The following is a 21,249-nucleotide window of genomic DNA, read 5'->3' as shown; positions in this document are numbered from 1 at the left end:
CTTGTTATATTACCCGATGATAGGACAAGTTTAAATTTCATACAGAGGAAGACTAAACAGGAAATCAGTCAACTAATTCTACAGGACTTGGACAAGCTCGAGGATCAGGACTTTGAAATAGGTATAATTTTTACCCCCCCCCCTCCAAAAATTAACCCATATTAAAAATTCATATGAATTAAAAAAATATATAATTACATTCCAAAATACAAATTAAAATTAATTATATTGTGCATTCATTTAGGTTTGCAACAGAATCATCTTTGGAAGGATGTCAAGAACGAGAAAAAGGCCATTTTAATTAAATTTTAAAAAGATTTAAGAAGCATAATCGAACATATGGACAGCCGACAAACTACAGAAAATGAAAGTGAAGTTGATCGATTGTTAGAATTATTGATCTTGAATCTTTATATAGAAATATATATAGATGAAATACCAACTTTATTTAAAAGAGTTTTTTTCTGTGGCAGAGGGCCTGTTTTCTCTTCTCTCCATTTTCTATCAAATTCATGTTCACAGGGCCGCTCCTGGCTTTCCCCCGTTTTTGCTGCCCTTTAAGATTCCTCCCTCTACTTAATTTCACTCCGTCGAACGAATGTTCTTTGCTCTCCTTTCCAATTAAAAAAAAATAAAAAATAAAAAAAATAAATATTTTACAAAAAATTTCACAAGCCTTTTTCAATTTGCCATTTTATGATAAAATTTAGCTAAATACTTACACTTTTCCCCTTACGTTAATGTATGGCAATGATTTAACCCGCCACAGTGCATAAATGCAGTAAATATAAAGTTAATGCGTGGTGTTAAAGTATCGATCAAGGTGCGGATTTAAAGTCTTGCTACTTACCATCTTGCGCCTCTGATTTTTCCGCGAAAAATCAAAAAACACGGGCGGAAGTACACAAAGTAGGTAAATAAAGCTACAGTACTACCGGTAGGATTAAATACCTAAGTAGGTAAATATAGCTACGTAGCTAAATGTAGTGATTGTACTGGACCTGTTTGAGAAATATTACAAAGAACAGGACATTGCAAGACAGGGTGTTTCTTGGAGAGACAGAGGACGATGAATATTTGATTTCAAGATATCGCATCGACAGAGATTTGATAGAGAGAGTTTGTGAGTTAGTTAGATGTGACGTGGAACGTCAGACAAAAAGAAACCACGCATTGAATGTCTCTACTCAGGTTTTCACGGCTCTAAGATATATGCAACCGGTAGTCTGTTTAGTGTTTTAGGAGATGCTCACGGTATGTCTAGAATGACAGTGTCACGGGTAATATCATAGGTATCAACACGTATTGCAAATCATGTAGACGAATATAAGATTTCCAAACTCAAATGTAGAGAAAATCACAGTAATGCAAAAATATCACGAGTTTTCAAGGTTTCCTAATATTTTGGGTTGCTATGATGGAACTCATGTTCCCATTAAAACGGCCAAACAAGATGAACATTTGTATGTCAACAGAAAGAACTTTCATTACATAAATGTACAAGGTGTGTGTGACTCCGACCTCAGATTTACAAATTTAGTGGCCAAGTGGCCTGGAAGTTCACATGATTCCTTCACATGGACAGACTCTTCTCTTTCGTTGAAGTTTGAAAGTGGTAAGTATTAGTATTGAATACAATAACTTTTGAGCATAATTTTAAATGCTATTTGAATGTGGTAAGTATTAGTATTGAATATAATAATTTTTAAGCATAATTTTAAATGCTATCTGATATACATATATATGAAACAAGCTCAAATTTGATATGACAGATGAAATATATTAATATTTGTATTTAGGTGAAATAGGCGAAGGGTGGCTTCTGGGAGATTCAGCATACCCCCTCAGACCCTGGATGCTGACCCCATATCTTCAATCTTCCACACCTAGTGAATTTCGATAGTTCACGTCACATGAAGGCGAGAAACACAATCGAGCGCTGTTTTGGAGTGTGGAAAGGTCGTTTCCGATGCCTTGATAAAAGTGGTGGACCTATATTATTTGATCCCACGAAAGCCTGCAAGGTACACTTTATTGTAATTGAATTATTTATTTGTCTTTAAAACACCGCAACATTAATGAAATAAAGCTCAATTTCAGATTATTGTTGCAACAGCTGTGTTGCACAACATGTGCATAAACAAAAGAATTCCTCTGCCAGAAAATGAGATACCTATGGAGTTAAATGACAATCTTATCTACGATGGAATTGTCAATGACGGAAGAGAGACAAGACGGCATCTTGCATTGAGACTTTCCTAATTTTATTGGAAGTCATTGAACTCTGCAGGTAAAATATAGTATTTTACATTTCTGTTTTCGTTACAAATAAGAAATCCCCGTGTTTCTTTCTTCCTCTAACTGGCATCTTCTTTCCTATATCTCTAGTCTTTTCTCATCTACCTCCAACCTCTTCTTCTCTATCTACAATGGATATTGACACTTTAAGAGAGAATGTCACGAATCATCAAGCTTCAGATGGAAACTTAAAATTTTAACCTCCTGTTTTCTTGTATTGGTTGTAAAAAGTGTTCATTGTACACAACTTTCACATATATGAAAATGATGTTTGACCAACAAAACTATTATTTATCTACCTTCTTATGTGTTGCCATGGAAACCACCATAAGTGAAGGAAAAAAAGCTTAAATTTTAACTTTTTTAGAAGAATATTTTTACAGAAAGAATACTGATATCACCCTAAACAAACTTTATGCAAACTATTAAAGATATGTAGTGTACAAAAAAGTTTCAAAACAAATCTAAATACCCATACATCTGTTGCCATGGCAACACAAATACTATATAGTTGAACAATGTGAAAATTTAAATATTTATCTGTCAAAATAAAACTTACATATATAAAATCTACAACAGGTTCAGCATTTAAATGAATTTTATTCTTGCACAATACATGTTGATCTTTAAGACTGACATAAAAAATTGAGAAGCATTTTTACTATTTTTGTGGGAAAACTGTTCAATTTCATGGTTGATTTCTTTAAAGAATGCTTAAAATTCACTTCCAATATTTTAGGTAAATTTTAATTTTCTTCCAAATTGATACAATTGTATGTATAAAAGCTATCATACTCTTGCATCATTAATAAATATAGTGAAATTTTGGGATAAAAATCCTGTAATGTGCCCATAGCAACCAAATTTACTGCATAGCAACCAAGGCATTTTCGAAACATCATGTCAAAAAAATAGAGGAGAACATGTATTATAATTTATAAGTATAAATTAATTGAAAAACCTTTTTTTCTTTAAAAAAAAATAAAATATACTAAAATTTATACATTGATCATATTCTGTGCATAGCAACCAAATGAGGTCAGTAGCAACAGAGCTGAAAAGACATTTTGTTATTCATGAATTATCAATAAAAACTATTGATGATACTCCAAAAGAATAGTTATGGGAATTCAAACGGATAATCTAATAGTGTGCATCCTTAGATCCAATATTTATGTAATTTTAGTCTAAGATTTTGATCTACCATAGTTATAAATAAAACTAAGAAGCAAATTCAAGGACACTGTTCCACTAACTTTATGGAAAGGAGTATAGATGGTGAAAGGTGTCGTAACAAATTAGTGAAATCTCTCTATCTAATATTTTGCTAAAATTTAATTATTAAGAGAGTGGTTATCTTTAAAATTGAAAGGTATCCTCTAAAAAGAATTTGATAACAAAATATTTCCATTTCTAATTTTTTTCTCTATGATAACTCTTTGAAAGTTGACGGAGTTTATTTCTTGATAATTCTACCGGAATGTAAATTAGGCAGGTCGATAGGTCAGGAGCTAAGGAGGCCTAATACGCATGCAAATCTTGTACGCATCTGTCTCTGTGTCTGACGCTAAGGAGACCAAATATGCATGTAAATCTTGTGCGGCTGCCTTTGTGTTTGATGTCGGTGGGCGAGGACTATTGAAATTGGCATGGAAGTCCTCGTGTGATTTAAGTCTATGTCTACATTTTTAAAGTTTAAATCTACAATTTTATTTCACAATGAAATGGAAATATAAGGAATCAGTCTAGTTTTGAGAGTATGCCAGGGACATCAACAATAGTTGGAAACATCGGATAATTTTAGCATAATGGGATGTTTCCCACTATTGTTGATGCCCTGGCATACTCTCAAAACTAGACAGTGATTCCTTTAAACAATACAACAAATACAAATTGAAAATGGTCTAGCAACCATAATCAGATCATAGCAACAGTATAGTGTTAAGACAGAAATTGATCTATTTTTTCATTTAATAACTTCATATTTAAAAATTGTTTATACAAATTTTTAATAGATAAGTTGATTACATTTTACACCAATTTAATATTTTTAAAAAAATTCATATTTTTCCTTAGCAATATATATCTGACCAAAGCAACACTGAGTATGAATGAGCAAATAATGACAAAATTTGTCTCTGTGATCCCCAGTCAGTAGAAAGGTTATAGGCTTTTGAAAGAAATCGCAGTATGTTGGTATCAGCAGAATCTGAAGCAGTTTTCAATAAAGCATCCAGCAGAAGAGAGCCTTGACCTGGTGCAAGGACATTCACAACCTCTTGAAAAATTTATTTAGCTGATGATATATAATCACTTTTTGTATGGTCAGATGCTTCATTCAAATCTGTTCTGAGTTGCTTCTTTACTGGACTTAGGCCACAACTTTGCAGGAAAGTGTCTAGAGCTTTCCTCTTGTTATTCATGTTTTCTAGGTGATCACCTCCTTCCTCTTCTTCATATGTATCTTGACTGCTTGGTAACCAGAGGCTGCCTTGTGAATTAATGGACACTTGCGTACTTATCTACAAAGAAAATTTCATTTGTAAGACACCAACTTAACCAAAATTGAAAATTTTATACCCTCCTATCAATAGGACATGGTCCTCAAAATGGCACAAAGTTTGCTTGGATTGATACTCTACTTAAGGAATGACTAATTCTTGGCCAAATTATTCGATATAACCTGGTTTGGGTCAGTTTACGCTTGGGGATTGGATTATAAAAAAGTGTAAACTGATCCAAACCTGGTTATACCCGAATAATTTGGCCAAGAATTAGAGTCATTCCTTATAATTTAATTTTAGAATAAACAAATGTGGATGTAAAATTGTGCTGCTTTTTATGAGTTCAAATTTGCCGCTCAATAATACAACCATAGTAATGGAAGTGATGGGAAACAAGGGGAGGTAATAACTGATTCACAGAACTAGCAGCAATGATGTTTGTTTACATGTGGTAAGATTGAGTTACTTTTTGAAGTTAAAGGTACATTTATTAAATCTGGAATTTTCCATGAATCCCGAGGACTGAAAATGAGGGGATTGCATGGATACGGATGATTCAGCTGGTCGTCAAGGGGGTGTGTCCCCATACTAAACCAGATTATACAAAATAATTTGTGTTCCTTTTTGGAAATCAACCAATGAGAGGCAAGAATACAAACAAAATTAAATTATTTATGTATAGTGATAAAATAATGTGGAATAACTTCAGTACTTTTGGTAATAAGCTTGGACAGATATGTTATGTTATCTCACCTTGAATGATTATAAAATTCATTTTATTGTAAATGTTGTGAACAATTTGAATATACATGTATGTATATATAACATTAAAAAAAAGAATATTTAAGTTGATCATTTTATAAGTAAAAATATCCTTTAAGAGACTTGTAACAAAAAAAAATTAAATTTTATATCTTAAATTGCTACTTACAATCTAATCAAAATCATCTGTATTTGTGCTTGGATTTACACCATCAGATGATTGTGAATAACTGCTGGAAGGTATCCTATGAACTGTGAGTTCTTGATTTACAGATGAGCCTCCATCTTCTTTAATTGTGTCTTATACAACAGTGTTTTCTTTTCCTGATGTCTTGAAAAAAAATAGTTAAAATAAAAAATTAAATAAGTAAGAAATTTATGAAACTAGAAATATGGCCATAGGACATGAATGCCCCTTCAAGGGTATATTAGTAATGGAAAATGAAAATTTGTATTAGTGTATGAAATTTGATCAAAATATCTTGAATAGTGATGCAGTTGAATTGCTTACATCAGTATGTATCAGCATATGAAGTTTGACACTAATTTCTTTAAAGTGAGGTCAAGGTCAAAGGAAATGCCAAGGTCAAAAATGTTGATGAAGTTGGAAAGCTCTCATCATTATGTATCAGCATATTAAGTTTATGGTTTATTTAAAACCGACTTAAACACATTTGATAAAAGTGAGGTCAAGGTCAAAAAAGTTAAAGCAATTGAATTGCTTACATCAATACGTATTAGCATACGAAGTTTAACACTAATTTAGGAAAAGTAAGGTCAGGTCAAAGGAAAGGTCAAAGTCAAAAAATGTTGATGCAGTTGCAAAGCTCTCATCAATACCTATCAGCATATGAAGTTTGATGAAAATATCTTGGATAGTTTTTTTTAAACTAAGCTTTGCACTGAGCTAAATGCAAAGTGTGATTGAAGGACAGAAAGATGGAAGGGAGGAAGGACAGAAGACAGACATGACAAACACTATATGGCCTGGCCATATTCATAAAGGGGCATAAAAATATAACCCCCTTCAATATTTAAAATTAGAAAGTATCAAAGTAAAGCAATAGGTCACTTAAAATTCTAGGGTAAACAATTTATTAAAATTGATCAATGTCAGACCTCAATATCATTGAGCTTAATTTACTTCTTAGACAGTACCAGTATACTAAATTTGAAAGTTGTTCTCAATATAATGAGCTAACAAGGGCTTCCAATATCTAGTGTTCATTTTTTATGACCCTTGATTTCTGATCTTTTTACTCGTGGTTCAAAAGTTATGGTGAAAATTCGAAAAAGCTACTTTTAGCATTTTGGTTACATTTTACGTCATAAGGTCATTGATCTTGGTGTCATTTAAAAGAACTTAATTAGTGTAGTATGCTTACCAAATATGAAGTCTCTATCTCCTATGGTTCAAAAGTAATTGCGAAAGTTCGAAAAAGTTATTTTAAGCATATAGGTCACAATCAAGGTTACAAGGTCATTGACCTTGAAGTCATTCGAAAGAACATAATTAGTGGAGTGTGCAAACCAAATATGAGCTAGGCCTCTATCTATCATGGTTCAAAAGTTTTGGCGAATGTTAAAGTTGACAACAGACAGACAGACAAACAGATAAACAGACAAATAGACAGGACAAAAACAATATACACCCCAGATCTATTAATCCGGGTGCATAAAAATTCTGCTTATATGGTAATACCTATACGGAATACCCTAGGTACCATACATTATTTGCGTAGGACTTTAAATTTCTAAACTGAATCAAAAAATCCTTAACTTACCTTTTCAATTCCTAATAGCATTTTGTTTAAAATTGTTACATTACATTTGAAACTTTCCTACACAAGATATGCAAAAAATTTCAAGTAGTTCCTATTATCCCACTTATCGGTATTTCTCCGTTAGAATCGTCTCAAAATTCATGATAAATGATCAATTTGTAGAGCATTCTCTACAATGAGACCTAAACATGTAATTTATATATTTTTTATAAACAGGCACGTAGCAATAGGGGGACCAGGGGGGCCTGTCCCCCCTTTTTTTCTAAACATAAATTTCAGCATTGAAAATGTTCATTGAAAGGCCAGTTGGGTCCCCTCTCCCCGGCCCCCTCTTTTTATTACAGTAAAGTGAAATAATTGTGTGAATAAAATTTGGTACTGAAAGAAGTTGACCTCTACCCCATCCCCACGCACCCTTTATTGTCTTAGTTAGAAAATAAATATTCATAAAACAAAAAAAAAACACAAGAAACAGAAACATTTTGTTTGTTTAATTTTCACCTTTAAAACAAAAATTAGCGGTTCTGCTTGAAATCAAGTTTTTATATAAGACAAAGACCCCAAATAATGCAAAATTTTAGCATATAAACAAGAAATCCAAAACTACTTAAAACCATGCATAGGGTGTCAAAATCCAAGTCACTGGGGGACCAGACACTGGAGGATATTATATATACATGTAACTGGGGAAAAAATTGAAATGGACTTCTGCATGTAAAAAACAACTAAAAAGAGATTTCCTAAAAAATATCAAAGAGAAACTACGAATATTTGAAGTATCAAAGAATCCATATGCGACAAGCTTAGTAACACAAAATTCTGAGGAAATTCGGTCATTTCTTGATATGCTACACTGAATGGATATGCACAGGATATCATGTTGTGTTATATCCCATACATTTTTACCCAACAGGAGACCATGTATTTTATTTAAAACTCATATCATCATTACTATGATTAGCCTAAGTATGGCATTAACGTTAGACTTTACCAAGTTTTTGGTAGTCCGCATGTCTGCAGACAAATTACGTTCCCTAAATTTTTATTTACTGTTTTTTATGATATGAATTTAGATCTTAAATCTGTATACTTAATAAGTTCTACTTACATGACTAGTCTGCTTCCCAGTCAGATCAAGCTCTGTTCCACTGTAGCCCCGTTGTCACAGAAAACACAAGTTTGCCGCCATATTGCATATTGTTTACACAAAAGATTCAGCTAAGGGAAGTTACTCTTTGAATTTTTCAAGCGCTTTTAAGTGAGGTAAACGTTCCGAAAATTGCTCATAAAAATTATCTGCAACATATGCTTCTCATTTTTTTACCGAATCTCTGTAGAAAAGGAAGTGTTTGTTTAATTTTTAATACCAGATTGAGATAATCTTGTTGTAGATTAAAGAATTTAATTCTTATTTTGGCTTAATTATTTAAGACAAAATTAGAATATAGAAGCATAAAAATATTTTCTTAACTTCCTAACCAGTGATGTTTAGTGGTAAAAATATTAGAATAAGTTTCTATGCTTATGTGTTTTAACTTTTATTTAATAAGATGTGACACCTATGTATCTACAAATTAAAAATGTAGTAAATATACTTTCACCAATATGGTTGCACACTTGGGGATGTTTGGTCTTGGTTTCCATGGTAACGGTTCACAAAGGCCACATGTTTTATACCAAAATGTTATCAGCGCATCCCAAATGTTTCACTATCAGTGCCATTTAAAAAAGCAAATTTTTCAAGTTTCCATGATATGTATAGAAGAAGCTTGACGGTTCGTGACATTCTCTCTTAATTGTGTTTGAGTGTTATTTCTTAGAACAAACACATAGTATAATAAATTCATGATATCGTAAATTAATTTTTTTTTGTACCTCTAATCTCTCCTTCTCTATTTTAATAAGGTCCTGCTCTCCATCAAAGGCTGAGGGTCTATTTCTTTTGGAGCTCTTGTGGATACCATTGGACGAGAATTCCCTAATTCACCGTGACTGCAAGTTGATTGGCTGGATGTACTATGACTTTGATCTTGTAATTCATTGTTCATTAACAAGTTTTACTAGTTAGTCAAAAAATTCAAAAGTATGTATCTCAATAATATCTTTTTAAAATTGAAGATATTATAAACAACAATGAATGTGATTTACCTGTCTTCTTCGTTGACAATATCGACAGACTGAGGGTTGCTGCAAGCAGCTGTGCCATATCCCCCGGGAATTCCCTCAGCGGGGGTTTGGCGCATAGTTTCAGAAATCTTTATCTCAGTGTTGATGAGCGCTTCCGCTGATGACACTCCTCCGCCAGTCTTCCTTGCTTCCCTCAGAGCCATTGACAATTTCTTCTTTGTATCGCTAGATACATTTCTCCATTTTTTCCGAACATCTTCTGATGTACTTTCAACACCGCTGACAATGCTCACCTTTAAGTGTTATGTTGTAAATATTATAAAGTGTTATAATTATATTGCATTAACTACTAGTATTAAAAAGTCCCTTATTAAAAAGAAATTCATATGGTACAAAGATATGTTGTACACTGTTTATATTACACTCATCTTCTGTATGCAAATTAAAGGCAAGACATTATGTATAATGGCATTATACCCCCCGGGGTGGTACTGGGGGAGGTGGGCTCCACCAATGATTAATGTTTTGAGAATATTAAATACATGAGATGACATATTTCTCTCTTCAATTACACTTGTTTGGTAGTGCCCAAAAAACTAAAAATATTTCGTTGTAACCCCCCCCCCCCCCAAAACTGAAATTGATTCAAACGGGTGTATAAAAAAGACGTGTTGATATTCAAAAAGAATTTCAGAAGGTGAAAATGTTTTTTCTACACTTCATTAATTTTATTCTTTTGTTAGAATCCATGTTAAAAATATGAAAATAAATATCCTTTTCCTTTGATGTAATGCCACTCCATAGTCTTTGCTTACTCGCATTCGTCGATACGTTTGAAAAGGAAGAATTTATAATATCACTATTGTTTTGGACTTCCTCAATAATACTTTCGATTTCAAGTAGGGAGAAATTCGGTTTCCGTGCCATGTCTGCGACAACGACGAAACCAGCGCATGCAGTGAACACTTCTCAAAACGATTGATTGATTGATTGATTGTTTAACGTCCCCCACGAGAATTTTTCATTCATATGGAGACGCCACAACTTGCCGGTGGGGGGCTACAAATTGTGTCCTATGCTCGGCACTTAGGGCCTTTGAGCAGTGAGGGATCTTTTTCGTGCCAGCACCTACTGCGACACGGGGCCTCGGTTTATACAGTCTCATCCGAAAGACCGGTTTCCACGTCCCGCAGTGGGATTCGAACCCGCGACGTAAGGATTGACTCCTTACTTCGCGACTCTAGAGCAGACGCTCTATCCACTACGCCACGCGGGCGACTTAAACGATATGTAATTATAACAATATGTAAACTGAACACGACAAGGGCGGATTCAGGATTTTTTTCAGAGATGGATCAATTATGTCAAGTAAAATAAATCGTATTAGATGCATCATTACTAAGGATTATAACTGTGCATACTCAATGTTAAACTTTATAAGAATGAAAATCTGCCACCCCCCCCCCCCCCAACTGCATCCGTTGCTGCACCGAGTAGTCCATCACTTCCTGTTTTTTTTTTTTTTAAAGCCCTGTCCTTTCCACATCCTTATCTTAAGCATTTCCAATTTCAAGAATATTTCATAGAAGGAATTCAGAACGAAATATATTATTAACTAATTGCCAATTAACTAATTTTATCTCTACTTTAAAAAATCAACTTGACTTGATTCATGTTTCATTTATAATTTATAGTCAAATTTAAAAGTTATTCCCAATAAATATTTTCGACTTAAGTTTGACTTAGCTAAGACCTTGCTTAGTCTGTTTTATGTTACGGTATAAGACTGACTTAAGTAATACTTAGGAAGGTCCTAGGAATGTGTCTAAAGTCCTACTTATGAGCCTATTTAAGTCAAAATCTTAGCAAGCTTTATGTTACGAGTTCATGATGTCTATACACGCCTTTGTGCAACAGAGCGGTCAAAAGAAACGGTTTCCTTTGGTATTTGCCCTGATGTCAAGGAGAAAGAAGAAAGACTATATTATGGTGAGGCAAAGGTAATGTGACACAATGCGAATGCATCACAGACTCGTAAAAAAAATCCCTGTAAAATGGTATTGCAAATCAGAGAAATATTTTCGACTTTTCTGTTCCTTCAGGTTTTGCAAGCCATATTAGAACGGCTAGATGGACCAGTTGAGGAAATTATGCTGGACTTTGATAAAGGTATTTCATTTTTCCTACTCTCATTACGCAAATAAAAAAAATAGTACCGAGTATATAAATAAAAGAGAGTTGAGGATTATACATGTACTTGTAAGATACACTATAAATATCAATTTGCCTTCGTTAGCGGTTTGGCAGGTCATCCGAGAAGTAGTGCCCGGCATTTCTATCCGTGAGTGCGTCTTCCATTGGACACAGGCATTATGGAGACATGTGCAGAACCTTGGACTAGCTGCCACCTATCGTTAGAAAAAGGCAACTTACTGGTTCATTAAACAGCTAATGGCCCATAGCCCTTCCATTTCTGCCTTCAAATGACATCAACCCGATGTTCCAGGCAATGCAAGAAAAATTTAAGGAATCTTCTTCTCTAAAGTCTATCACAGACTACATGGAAAGACAGTGAATTAACAATGCTGTCTTCCCTATTCAACCTATGGTCAACCTACAACCAACAACGATACCGAAGATAACTTTTTCATGTGTACCTTAAAATGTATCGGTAACACCCCCCTATCATGCCCCCTTAATATTATTTTCTCGTGATGCAAGAATAACCAGCACACGAGTGGAAAAGAAAATTCAGCATGCTTAGTCGGACTATGACGATGAAATGATCACTACAAGCCATTTCCTGAGAATTTGTGAAGGTGTCTATGGCCACACGGAGTAAGTTTTCTGTATTTTTTTGTTGTTGAGCAATTCGCATTAACTAATTTTTGAGAATTGGCTACTTTGTACATATTGTATACTGTCCCTATCAGCTAAGGTATATATTTATCATTTTAATAAATTTATTAACTTTAGTTTTAAATTTTTCTTTCAAAATTATGACCCTTGATTAACGAGGATGCCTCCACGTGGCAAGGGCTGGGCAACGGTATGAATTTATTGTTTTTATAATGTAATTTTAAAAAATCCTGAAAGTAAGAATGTAAGATACCGGCAGATCTTCTCTCCTTCAGTTTTTATAGTCATAAATCAATAAAAAAAACATGACAAGGTAGGAGTTGATAACAAAAGAATGAAATTGGGACTAATTATATTAGAGCAGATTAAAAATGGGGTGAAATGACCTACCTTGAAATGGTAGGAGAGAGAAATAACTTGGGAAAGAAAAAGTTTTCGAGAGAAATGACCTGACACCTTCTGGAATAGTACTTAAAATAATTAACAAAGATATGGCAAAGATCAACGCTTCTTAAACTGTAATCAAAATTCAAGATTACGGTATTCAGGCCTCAACGCCATAAATCATACTTAAGTCTGAGAATGTTCCCAATTCTCATACTCAGCCACCGCCATAGAAATTTTGAGCATTAAACAATCTCAGAATAGGTTTTATTCTCAAATATTTGAGAACACTTCTTAAGAAAGTTACTTAAGTCTATTCTCAACTATCCAAAATGGCTGTTGCAGTTAGATATTGACGAAGAAAGCGATGGCAAAGACGTGTCCCATGATTTTTCAGGACAGAAGCAATCCCTTGGAGAGTCTGGATGAGTTGGAGGTATTCCAAAGATGTAGGTTTCCATCGGCTTCTATCGTCTATATTGTCAAACCCCTTGTAAAGAGAAAGTAAAGAGGAATCAACGCATCCCTCCCTTGCTTCGAGTTCTCCTCTTCTTACGCTTAAGCTAGTTGGTGACATTCTACACATTTCAGGGTCTTCAGCCAGGCGTATTTCTAAGGCAGTAGCTGCAGCAATTGTCCAGACGTTCATGAGATAATTTTTCCCACGGGCGAGATAGCTGTGCGATTGATTGAAGGTTTCCACAGATTTGCAGGTAATGTCACCGAGGGCCATTGAGCAGCGAGGGATCTTTTTCGTGTCAGCACCTACTGCGACACGGGACCTCGGTTTATACGGTCTCATCCGAAAGACTGGTCCCCACGTCCCACAGAGGAATTTGAACTTCTTGAGGGATTGACTCCTTACTTCACGACTTTAGAGAAGACGCTCTAACCACTGCGCCATGCGGGCGACGGCACCCGGAGAAACCATCAAGTAAAATAAAAAAAAACAAACGGCACAAAAAGGTTATTTAAACTTTCATTAATATTCCTGCAATATTACAAATATTAATTTTTTTTTTAAAAATGTCGCCGTATGCATTTTTGTTTTGATTCCAGATGTTTGACTGCCAAGTGTGCCCCCGTACTTTCAAATTTCGTACACAACTAGCAAGACATTTCCATAAGGTTCTAGGAAACGTCCTCAAGTGTTCCACCTGCCACTATACCATCCCGCCACTTCGCTACCTGATGGAGCATCATATATCCAGCTGACACCGAGGCCAACCATTCACCTGGACTATGAGGAGGAGAGGAGGGAGTATTTCACATTCTGCATCTTCAAAAGAGTATCGTTCAGACAGAACCCTATCCAGGAGATCGCCAATATTAGCAGCAAGAAATCTACCCCGGAAACTCTCTCAAAGACACCGCCAGATTCCTGTTTCCCCTCGACTGGTCGCACTCCTGTTTCCCCATTGACTGACAGGGTGCCACAGAAGTCCACCCAGCCGCTGAAGCCTCTACAGTCCTCATCTATATCTATCCCTCTGGGTAGCCCCATGGTGGTTGATCTTTACAGCCTAGACAAGCCTACCAAGTCCCCAGTGCGAAAAGTAATATCTAGTAGGGAAGAGACCTCACTTACCAAAGACACCCCTGGAACTTGTGTGGCTACTAAGATCCTCCCGTTGCCTTCTACCTTTCCTGTCAATGGAGATTTCAGATACGCCAACTGGCCTTGCTGTGGGGGATTCTTTATCTACTCCCGGGATTTCTACTTCTTTAGGTAGTCAAGCCTCTTTGTCTGCGTTATCCACCCGGGAGCTCATCAAAGGATCCTCTCTCTGTCTTAAGCATGCCTGATTTTGATTTCCTGGACGTTTGCTAGCCTTCCTTTGCTGCATCTGTGGACCCCCCTGTCACCTTCCTGACGTCAGCTCTAGCTCCGCCTTCTCCAGTGTCACACTTGTCATCTGCGTCCCCTGCGCCTGTGACGACTTTTACTAAAACTCCCTGCTACGTTCTTCATAAGAGTGAGTCATCCCCTCAATCCTACCATCATCTAGATTTTATCAATGTCTTACGTTTCTTCTTCGCCGTAACCCCAACTTTGATATAAACGATTTTGAAGCCGTAATTATGCAGAATGCAAACCTGAAAGCCCGTTGACCTGGTTGCCGATGGCATATCATCGATACAGCGTAGAGAAGAGCTGCGTTTTCCTGATGGTAGGTATTGGAAAAAATTGGAAATCAAAATCAGGCATGCTGAAGAAAGAGAGAGGATCCGTTGATGAGCTCTCCGGGATGGATAACGCAGGCAAAGAGGCGTTCTAGAAGCTGTTCTTAACAGAGACCCCGTTATACATTCATAAACTCTGTGTAGTCAGACCAGGCACTTCCACAATCCAAACTTTTACACTTGGAGAGCGATCGATCCAATACTATTCTGAAATCCTCCTAGTCTCAGTTCGTGTTCCTGTGCCTTCAACTGATACTAGTGTCTGAACTTTTTCTTGTAATTATTATTGGACACTTGTGAATTTTGGACTGTTCCGTTTCTATTATGAAATAGAGAATTACATCTACATTTAATGTTAATTAATTGAACGTTGAACACCATGTTGTATGTAAATATGTATTAAATGTATTATTTATGCATTCGTGCATTTGTACAAAAAAAAGCAAGTATAAATTCATTCATTTTTTTTCTTCATCCTTTGTGTATATATACACTGTTGTAAGCTTCTGAGGATTGACAATGAAAGCGCTAAAGCTTAACTGAGGATTTTTGTGTTTTCTTTTCATATCTTTTAATATACCATATTAATTTACTCAGTTGTGTAATTAAGTATTACTTTAAATGAGAAAAAATTTATGAAGTCAGAAGTCTCTTTCGAGACTAAGTTCTACTGGTTTGTACTTACGACAAAGGAAGAGAAAAGTAGTAATTGGAATGTCTCTTTTTGTGAAAAGATTGCAATATGACTACAACTGCATGAGTCAAAACCGATATACATGCTTTGAACCCTGTTTGGTTCAAGATTGGTGATTCTTCAAGAAGTTGAAAATGTGAATAGTTAACGGACAACGGGTGATAAAAACACTCGCTTGAGCTTTTAGCTCAGTTGAGCTAATAATTTAAACAGTGATCTACTCAGTGTAGTCTACATTATACCCAAGTTATATTGTAGCATTTAGATAGTACTTCGCAGAAATTTCTATTTTTAATAACCATATAAAACACCGTTCATCAAATTAAAATAAAAACATATCCTTAAGTAGTTTTGTTACTTGTTTGTTAGTATGTTTTCTCGAAATTTAATCAAAACAGTACGAGCAGTATCGTTTTCAAATTACTGTTTAATGCCCAGGAGCATAGGAGATTTTCAAAGAATAAATGTATTTTCACTGTCTAGACAATAGAGCCCAATCCTAACACCAGAACCTCTGGCCCTAGGGAAAATCAAATTCACAATTTTAGAAGAGGTACCCTTCCTCATCAAAATTATGTATGTAGTTAGTTTGTTCAATACCCAGGAGCAGAGATTTTTTTCTAAGAATTAATGCATTTATATTCACTAGATAATAAATAGAGCCCAGCTCCAACACCAATGACCCTGGAATCCACAATTAAGGAAGAGGCACCCTTCCTCACCATTACTATGTATATGGAGTTATGTTTCAAAGTACTGTTTGTTTAAAATCCAGGCGGTAAGATTTTCAAAGAATTAGTGCATTTTATCTATAAAATCAATAGATCTAGAGCCCCACTCTAATACCAAAACCCCTGGCCCCGGGGTCATGAAATTCACGATATTAGAAGAAGTACCCTTCCTCATAAAAACTATATGTATGTAGTTAGTTTGTTCACAGGAGTTCGCGTACCTATAACCGGTAGAAATACACAAGTCGGTACTTCGTTTAATAATTTATTAACGGTCCAAATCTTGGTGTTTCTACTCGATCTGTGTGTCGGCGTGGACAATGCAAGGTCCAGTTTCCAACTGACGATCATGTATGAAACGACCACTTTATAACAATGATGAAATAAACAATAAAATGAAGAGTTACTCTAAGCAGATGGACATAATTGACATAATTAAATTAATTGAATAATAATTAACATGTTCACTCAGGTACAGGTAGCATCAAATGTCTTGCGGTCAAGGTCTGTCATTATGTTTTAATTAGCACTATCAAAGAATATAATTGTGACTCAAAATCTGTTCATTTCACACGGTCACAGTACTCCCTTGCCCCCCGAAACACGTCCTCGTGTTTCCAAGAAGGTCTAGTGCTGTCAGGCATACTTCTGACAACATTGGAAGTCCTTGGATACTGCTTCCTGGCTCCACGGGGAGGTCCACTGTAGATGGCTTTCCTCGAGGAATGAAACTCTTTGTATTTCCGAAGTGAATTTAACTCTTCCTCTTTCTTTTCGGTCTCATTCTGAAAGTCAGTTAATACTTTTTTCGATTCCTCAAGGTCTTTTTCTACAGCTGAGAGTTTTTCCCGGAGTTCTTTGATAGTCTTGTCTTTTTCTAAGAACTTCGTCAGAGAAACTTGCCGCTCACGCAACCATTTATTTTGGTAGTATTGGGCGTCGGATTTGTAAGATGCTGCCTTGTCCCTGAAGTTTTTAACTTGGGTCTCTAAAGTTTCACTATGAATGTCAATGACACTGACAGATGAAAATGGCATTTCACTCAATGTGGATTTTTCTTTGCGGGTTGTTCGAAATTTGATTATTCTTTCTCGGTCTCTGGTTTGCTTCCTTTTTGATTTCCTTCGCACTGTACATGTTTCGTCAGTCTGCGTTTCAACTGATCGCGTCGGTACTGAAGAGACAGCATAGATGGTACGGACATTCCGTGTTTTACACATCCTTGCATAGTGTCCTCTTCTTCCACACTTAAAACATGATGAAGCCAGTGCGTTGCAGACGGTCCATCCGTGTCTTAATCCGCAGCGTCAACACTGTTGCAAGGTGAAGCGCGGTTGGACTGGTCGCATCCATGCAGGAACAAATGGAAACATGTCCATGGTTAGGGGAATTCTGGTACGAAGGTTAGCAAACTCGCTTGGCTGTATGAGGTACTAGGATCTAACTACTACAAAGTATATGCAGTAGCCCTGGGTAAATTACCCGGATTCTCCATCAATATAACCGGTAGAAATACACAAGTCGGTACTTCGTTTAATAATTTATTAACGGTCCAAAACTTGGTGTTTCTACTCGATCTGTGTGTCGGCGTGGACAATGCAAGGTCCAGTTTCCAACTGACGATCATGTATGAAACGACCAATTTATAACAATGATGAAATAAACAATTAAAATGAAGAGTTACTCTAAGCAGATGGACATAATTGACATAATTAAATTAACTGAATAATAATTAACATGTTCACTCAGGTACAGGTAGCATCAAATGTCTTGCGGTCAAGGTCTGTCATTATGTTTTAATTAGCACTATCAAAGAATATAATTGTGACTCAAAATCTGTTCATTTCACACGGTCACATACCTATCAATTTCACCGAAATTTTTAATAAAGTAAAAAAAAATACATAATACTTATAATAATTACGTTATTATTACAGGTATTACGTATTTTTTTTAATTTACTGAAAATTAAGGTAAAATAGATAGGTATGCCAACTCCTGTGGTTTGTTCAATACACAGGAGCAGAAAAAAAGAATTTTTCAAAACTTAATGCATTTTCACTTTGAATCCCTCCCTTACACTAGAACTTATAGACTGTTAATAGAGAACTTGTACAGGTGACATCATCTATTGTTTTTTTTCTTCGACATCATGACGTCAAATCCCATGTGTATTTATATGTTTTAAACGTGTAATACACTGTCTACATGTACGACACAAACGGATACATGTATTTGCATTTATTGTGATTTTGTGGTAAGCCAATCCCACTGTAGGAAGTGGAGACCGGTCCTTCAGATGACACCGTATAAACCGAGGTCCCGTGTCGCAAGATGTACCGGCACGAAAAAGATCTCTCCATGCTCAATGGCTATGAGTGCCGGGTATAGGATACATTTTACAGCTCTCCACCGGCAAATGGTGGCATCTCCATATAAGTCATTTTTTTTTTCGAAAGAGACGTTAAACAGTATACAATCAAGAAATATGTTCTTTCTGTAATCCCGCATTAATCTCCTGTAACTCATGATCAAAGTTTAACACCCTGTTCCTCTTCTAACTATCTGGGACAGGTAGTTTCTCTAATTATGAACTGCTTAGTCCAGGCACGTAGCATCATTTTTAGCTCTACTGGTCAGAGACCAGAAGAGCTTATGCGATAGTAATGCGTCCGTCGTCCGTCCGTCCGTCCGTCCGTCCGTCTGTCTGTAAACAATTTTTCAAAATGCTACTCCTCCTACAGTTTTGGTCCAATTTCAATATAACTTGGCACACAAGTAGACTACACTAAGATACATAATTCTGTGTATCGGTTTTTGATTTCGATGAACGGTGTTGCCGTGGTTACTAAAAATAGAAATTTCTGTGAAATTCTTTCAAAATGCTACTCCTCCTACAGTTTTAGTCTGATTTCAATATAACTTGGCACACAAGTAGACTACACTAAGATACATAATTCTATATATCAGTTTTTGATTTCGATGAACGGTGTTGCCGTGGTTACTAAGAATAGAAATTTCTGTGAAATTCTTTCAAAATGCTACTCCTCCTACAGTTTTAGTCTGATTACAATATAACTTGGCACACAAGTAGACTACACTAAGATACACAATTCTGTGTATCGGTTTTTGATTTCGATGAACGGTGTTGCCGTGGTTACTAAAAATAGAAATTTCTGTGAAATTCTTTCAAAATGCTACTCCTTCTACAGTTTTAGTCTGATTTCAATATAACTTGGCACACAAGTAGACTACACTAAGATACATAATTCTGTATATCAGTTTTTGATTTCGATGAACGGTGTTGCCGTGGTTACTAAAAATAGAAATTTCTGTGAAATTCTTTCAAAATGCTACTCCTCCTACAGTTTTAGTCTGATTACAATATAACTTGGCACACAAGTAGACTACACTAAGATACACAATTCTGTGTATCGGTTTTTGATTTCGATGAACGGTGTTGCCGTGGTTACTAAAAATAGAAATTTCTGTGAAATTCTTTCAAAATGCTACTCCTTCTACAGTTTTAGTCTGATTTCAATATAACTTGGCACACAAGTAGACTACAATAAGATACATAATTCTGTATATCAGTTTTTGATTTCGATGAACGGTGTTGCGGTGGTTACTAAAAATAGAAATTTCTGTGAAATTCTTTCAAAATGCTACTCCTCCTATAGTTTTAGTCTGATTTCAATATAACTTGGCACACAAGTAGACTACAGTAAGATACATAATTCTGTGTAGCGGTTTTTGATTTCGATGAACGGTGTTGCCGTGGTTACTAATGATAGAAATTTCTGTGAAATTCTTTCAAAATGCTACTCCAAATACAATTTTAGTCTGATTATAATATAAATGTTGCATGCAAGTAGACTGCACTAAGAACATAAAGAGACTTAATCAAGGATAATTATTCTATTTATCTGTTGAAAAGTTTCAATTTCCAACTGCTTAAGTATTTTTCTCTTCCTTTGCTATAAGTACAAACCAGTAGAGCTTCAGTCTCGACAGAGACTTCTGGTTGAAAGTAGGGGGGGGGCAGCCAGAGAAATTTTTTTTTTACTTATCAGGAAAAGTTGACAAGCAAAAAAAAGGGAGGGGGGGGGGGGGGGGGGGAGGTGGCCCAAAGTCGAAAATCCTATTTTGGGGGGGGGGGGGGGGTGTAGAGGCCAACTTTTTTAGCTCTACTGGTCAGAGACCAGAAGAGCTTATGCGATAGTAATGCGTCCGGCGTCCGTCCGTCTGTCTGTCTGTCTGTCCGTCTGTCTGTAAACAATTTTTCAAAATGCTACTCCTCCTACAGTTTTGGTCTAATTTCAATATAACTTGGCACACAAGTAGACTACACTAAGATACATAAATCTGTGTATCGGTTTTTGATTTCGATGAACGGTGTTGCCGTGGTTACTAAAAATAGAAATTTCTGTGAAATTCTTTCAAAACGCTACTCCTCCTACAGTTTTGGTTTGATTTCATTATAACTTGGCACACAAGTAGACTACACTAAGATACATAATTCTGTGTATCGGTTTTTGATTTCGATGAACGGTGTTGCCGTGGTTACTAAAAATAGAAATTTCTGTGAAATTCTTTCAAAATGCTACTCCTCCTACAGTTTTGGTCTGATTTCAGTATTACTTGGCAAACAAGTAGAATACACTAAGATACATAATTCTGTGTATCGGTTTTTGATTTTGATGAACGGTGTTGCCGTGGTTACTAAAAATAGAAATTTCTGTGAAATTCTTTCAAAATGCTACTCCTCCTACAGTTTTGGTTTGATTTCATTATAACTTGGCACACAAGTAGAATACACTAAGATACATAATTCTGTTTATTGGTTTTTGATTTCGATGAACGGTGTTGCGGTGGTTACTAAAAATAGAAATATCTGTAAAATTGTTTCAAAATGCTACTCC

General features: G+C 35.6%; 1 protein-coding gene and 1 long non-coding RNA gene across 2 annotated transcripts; one reads left to right on the top strand and one right to left on the bottom strand.

The window, feature by feature from the left end:
• The first annotated feature begins 1,658 nt into the window (after window positions 1-1,658).
• Window positions 1,659-9,351, top strand: LOC134251929 (uncharacterized). Its single transcript, XR_009988848.1, has 3 exons — window positions 1,659-2,024; window positions 2,101-2,290; window positions 9,254-9,351. It is a non-coding gene; the product is annotated as an uncharacterized LOC134251929 (long non-coding RNA).
• Window positions 9,352-9,492: 141 nt separating this feature from the next.
• LOC134251928 (myb-related transcription factor, partner of profilin-like) lies at window positions 9,493-10,427 on the bottom strand. The gene is made up of 2 exons (XM_062734349.1): window positions 10,260-10,427; window positions 9,493-9,772 (listed from the first exon to the last, which is right to left on the bottom strand). The coding sequence occupies exons 1-2, from the start codon at window positions 10,400-10,402 to the stop codon at window positions 9,493-9,495; spliced, it is 423 nt and encodes a 140-aa protein (XP_062590333.1). The 5' UTR covers window positions 10,403-10,427.
• Window positions 10,428-21,249: the final 10,822 nt, after the last annotated feature.

Source organism: Saccostrea cucullata, unplaced genomic scaffold (genome assembly GCF_032062105.1).
Source record: "Saccostrea cucullata isolate Sc308-1 unplaced genomic scaffold, CSIRO_AGI_Scuc_v1 ctg1638, whole genome shotgun sequence".
In the NCBI taxonomy this organism is placed as follows: Eukaryota; Metazoa; Mollusca; class Bivalvia; order Ostreida; family Ostreidae; genus Saccostrea; species Saccostrea cuccullata.
Note: the sequence above shows the minus strand (reverse complement) of the source record. Positions and strands in the feature narration are given on the sequence as shown.

Coding starts and splice junctions, on each gene's coding strand:
- LOC134251928 (XM_062734349.1), bottom strand. CDS start 10,402: ATGGCACGGAAACCGAATTTCTCCCTACTTGAAATCGAAAGTATTATT. Junction 9,773..10,259: donor CTATGGAGTGGCATTACATC/AAAGGAAAAGGA, acceptor AACATAACACTT/AAAGGTGAGCATTGTCAGCG.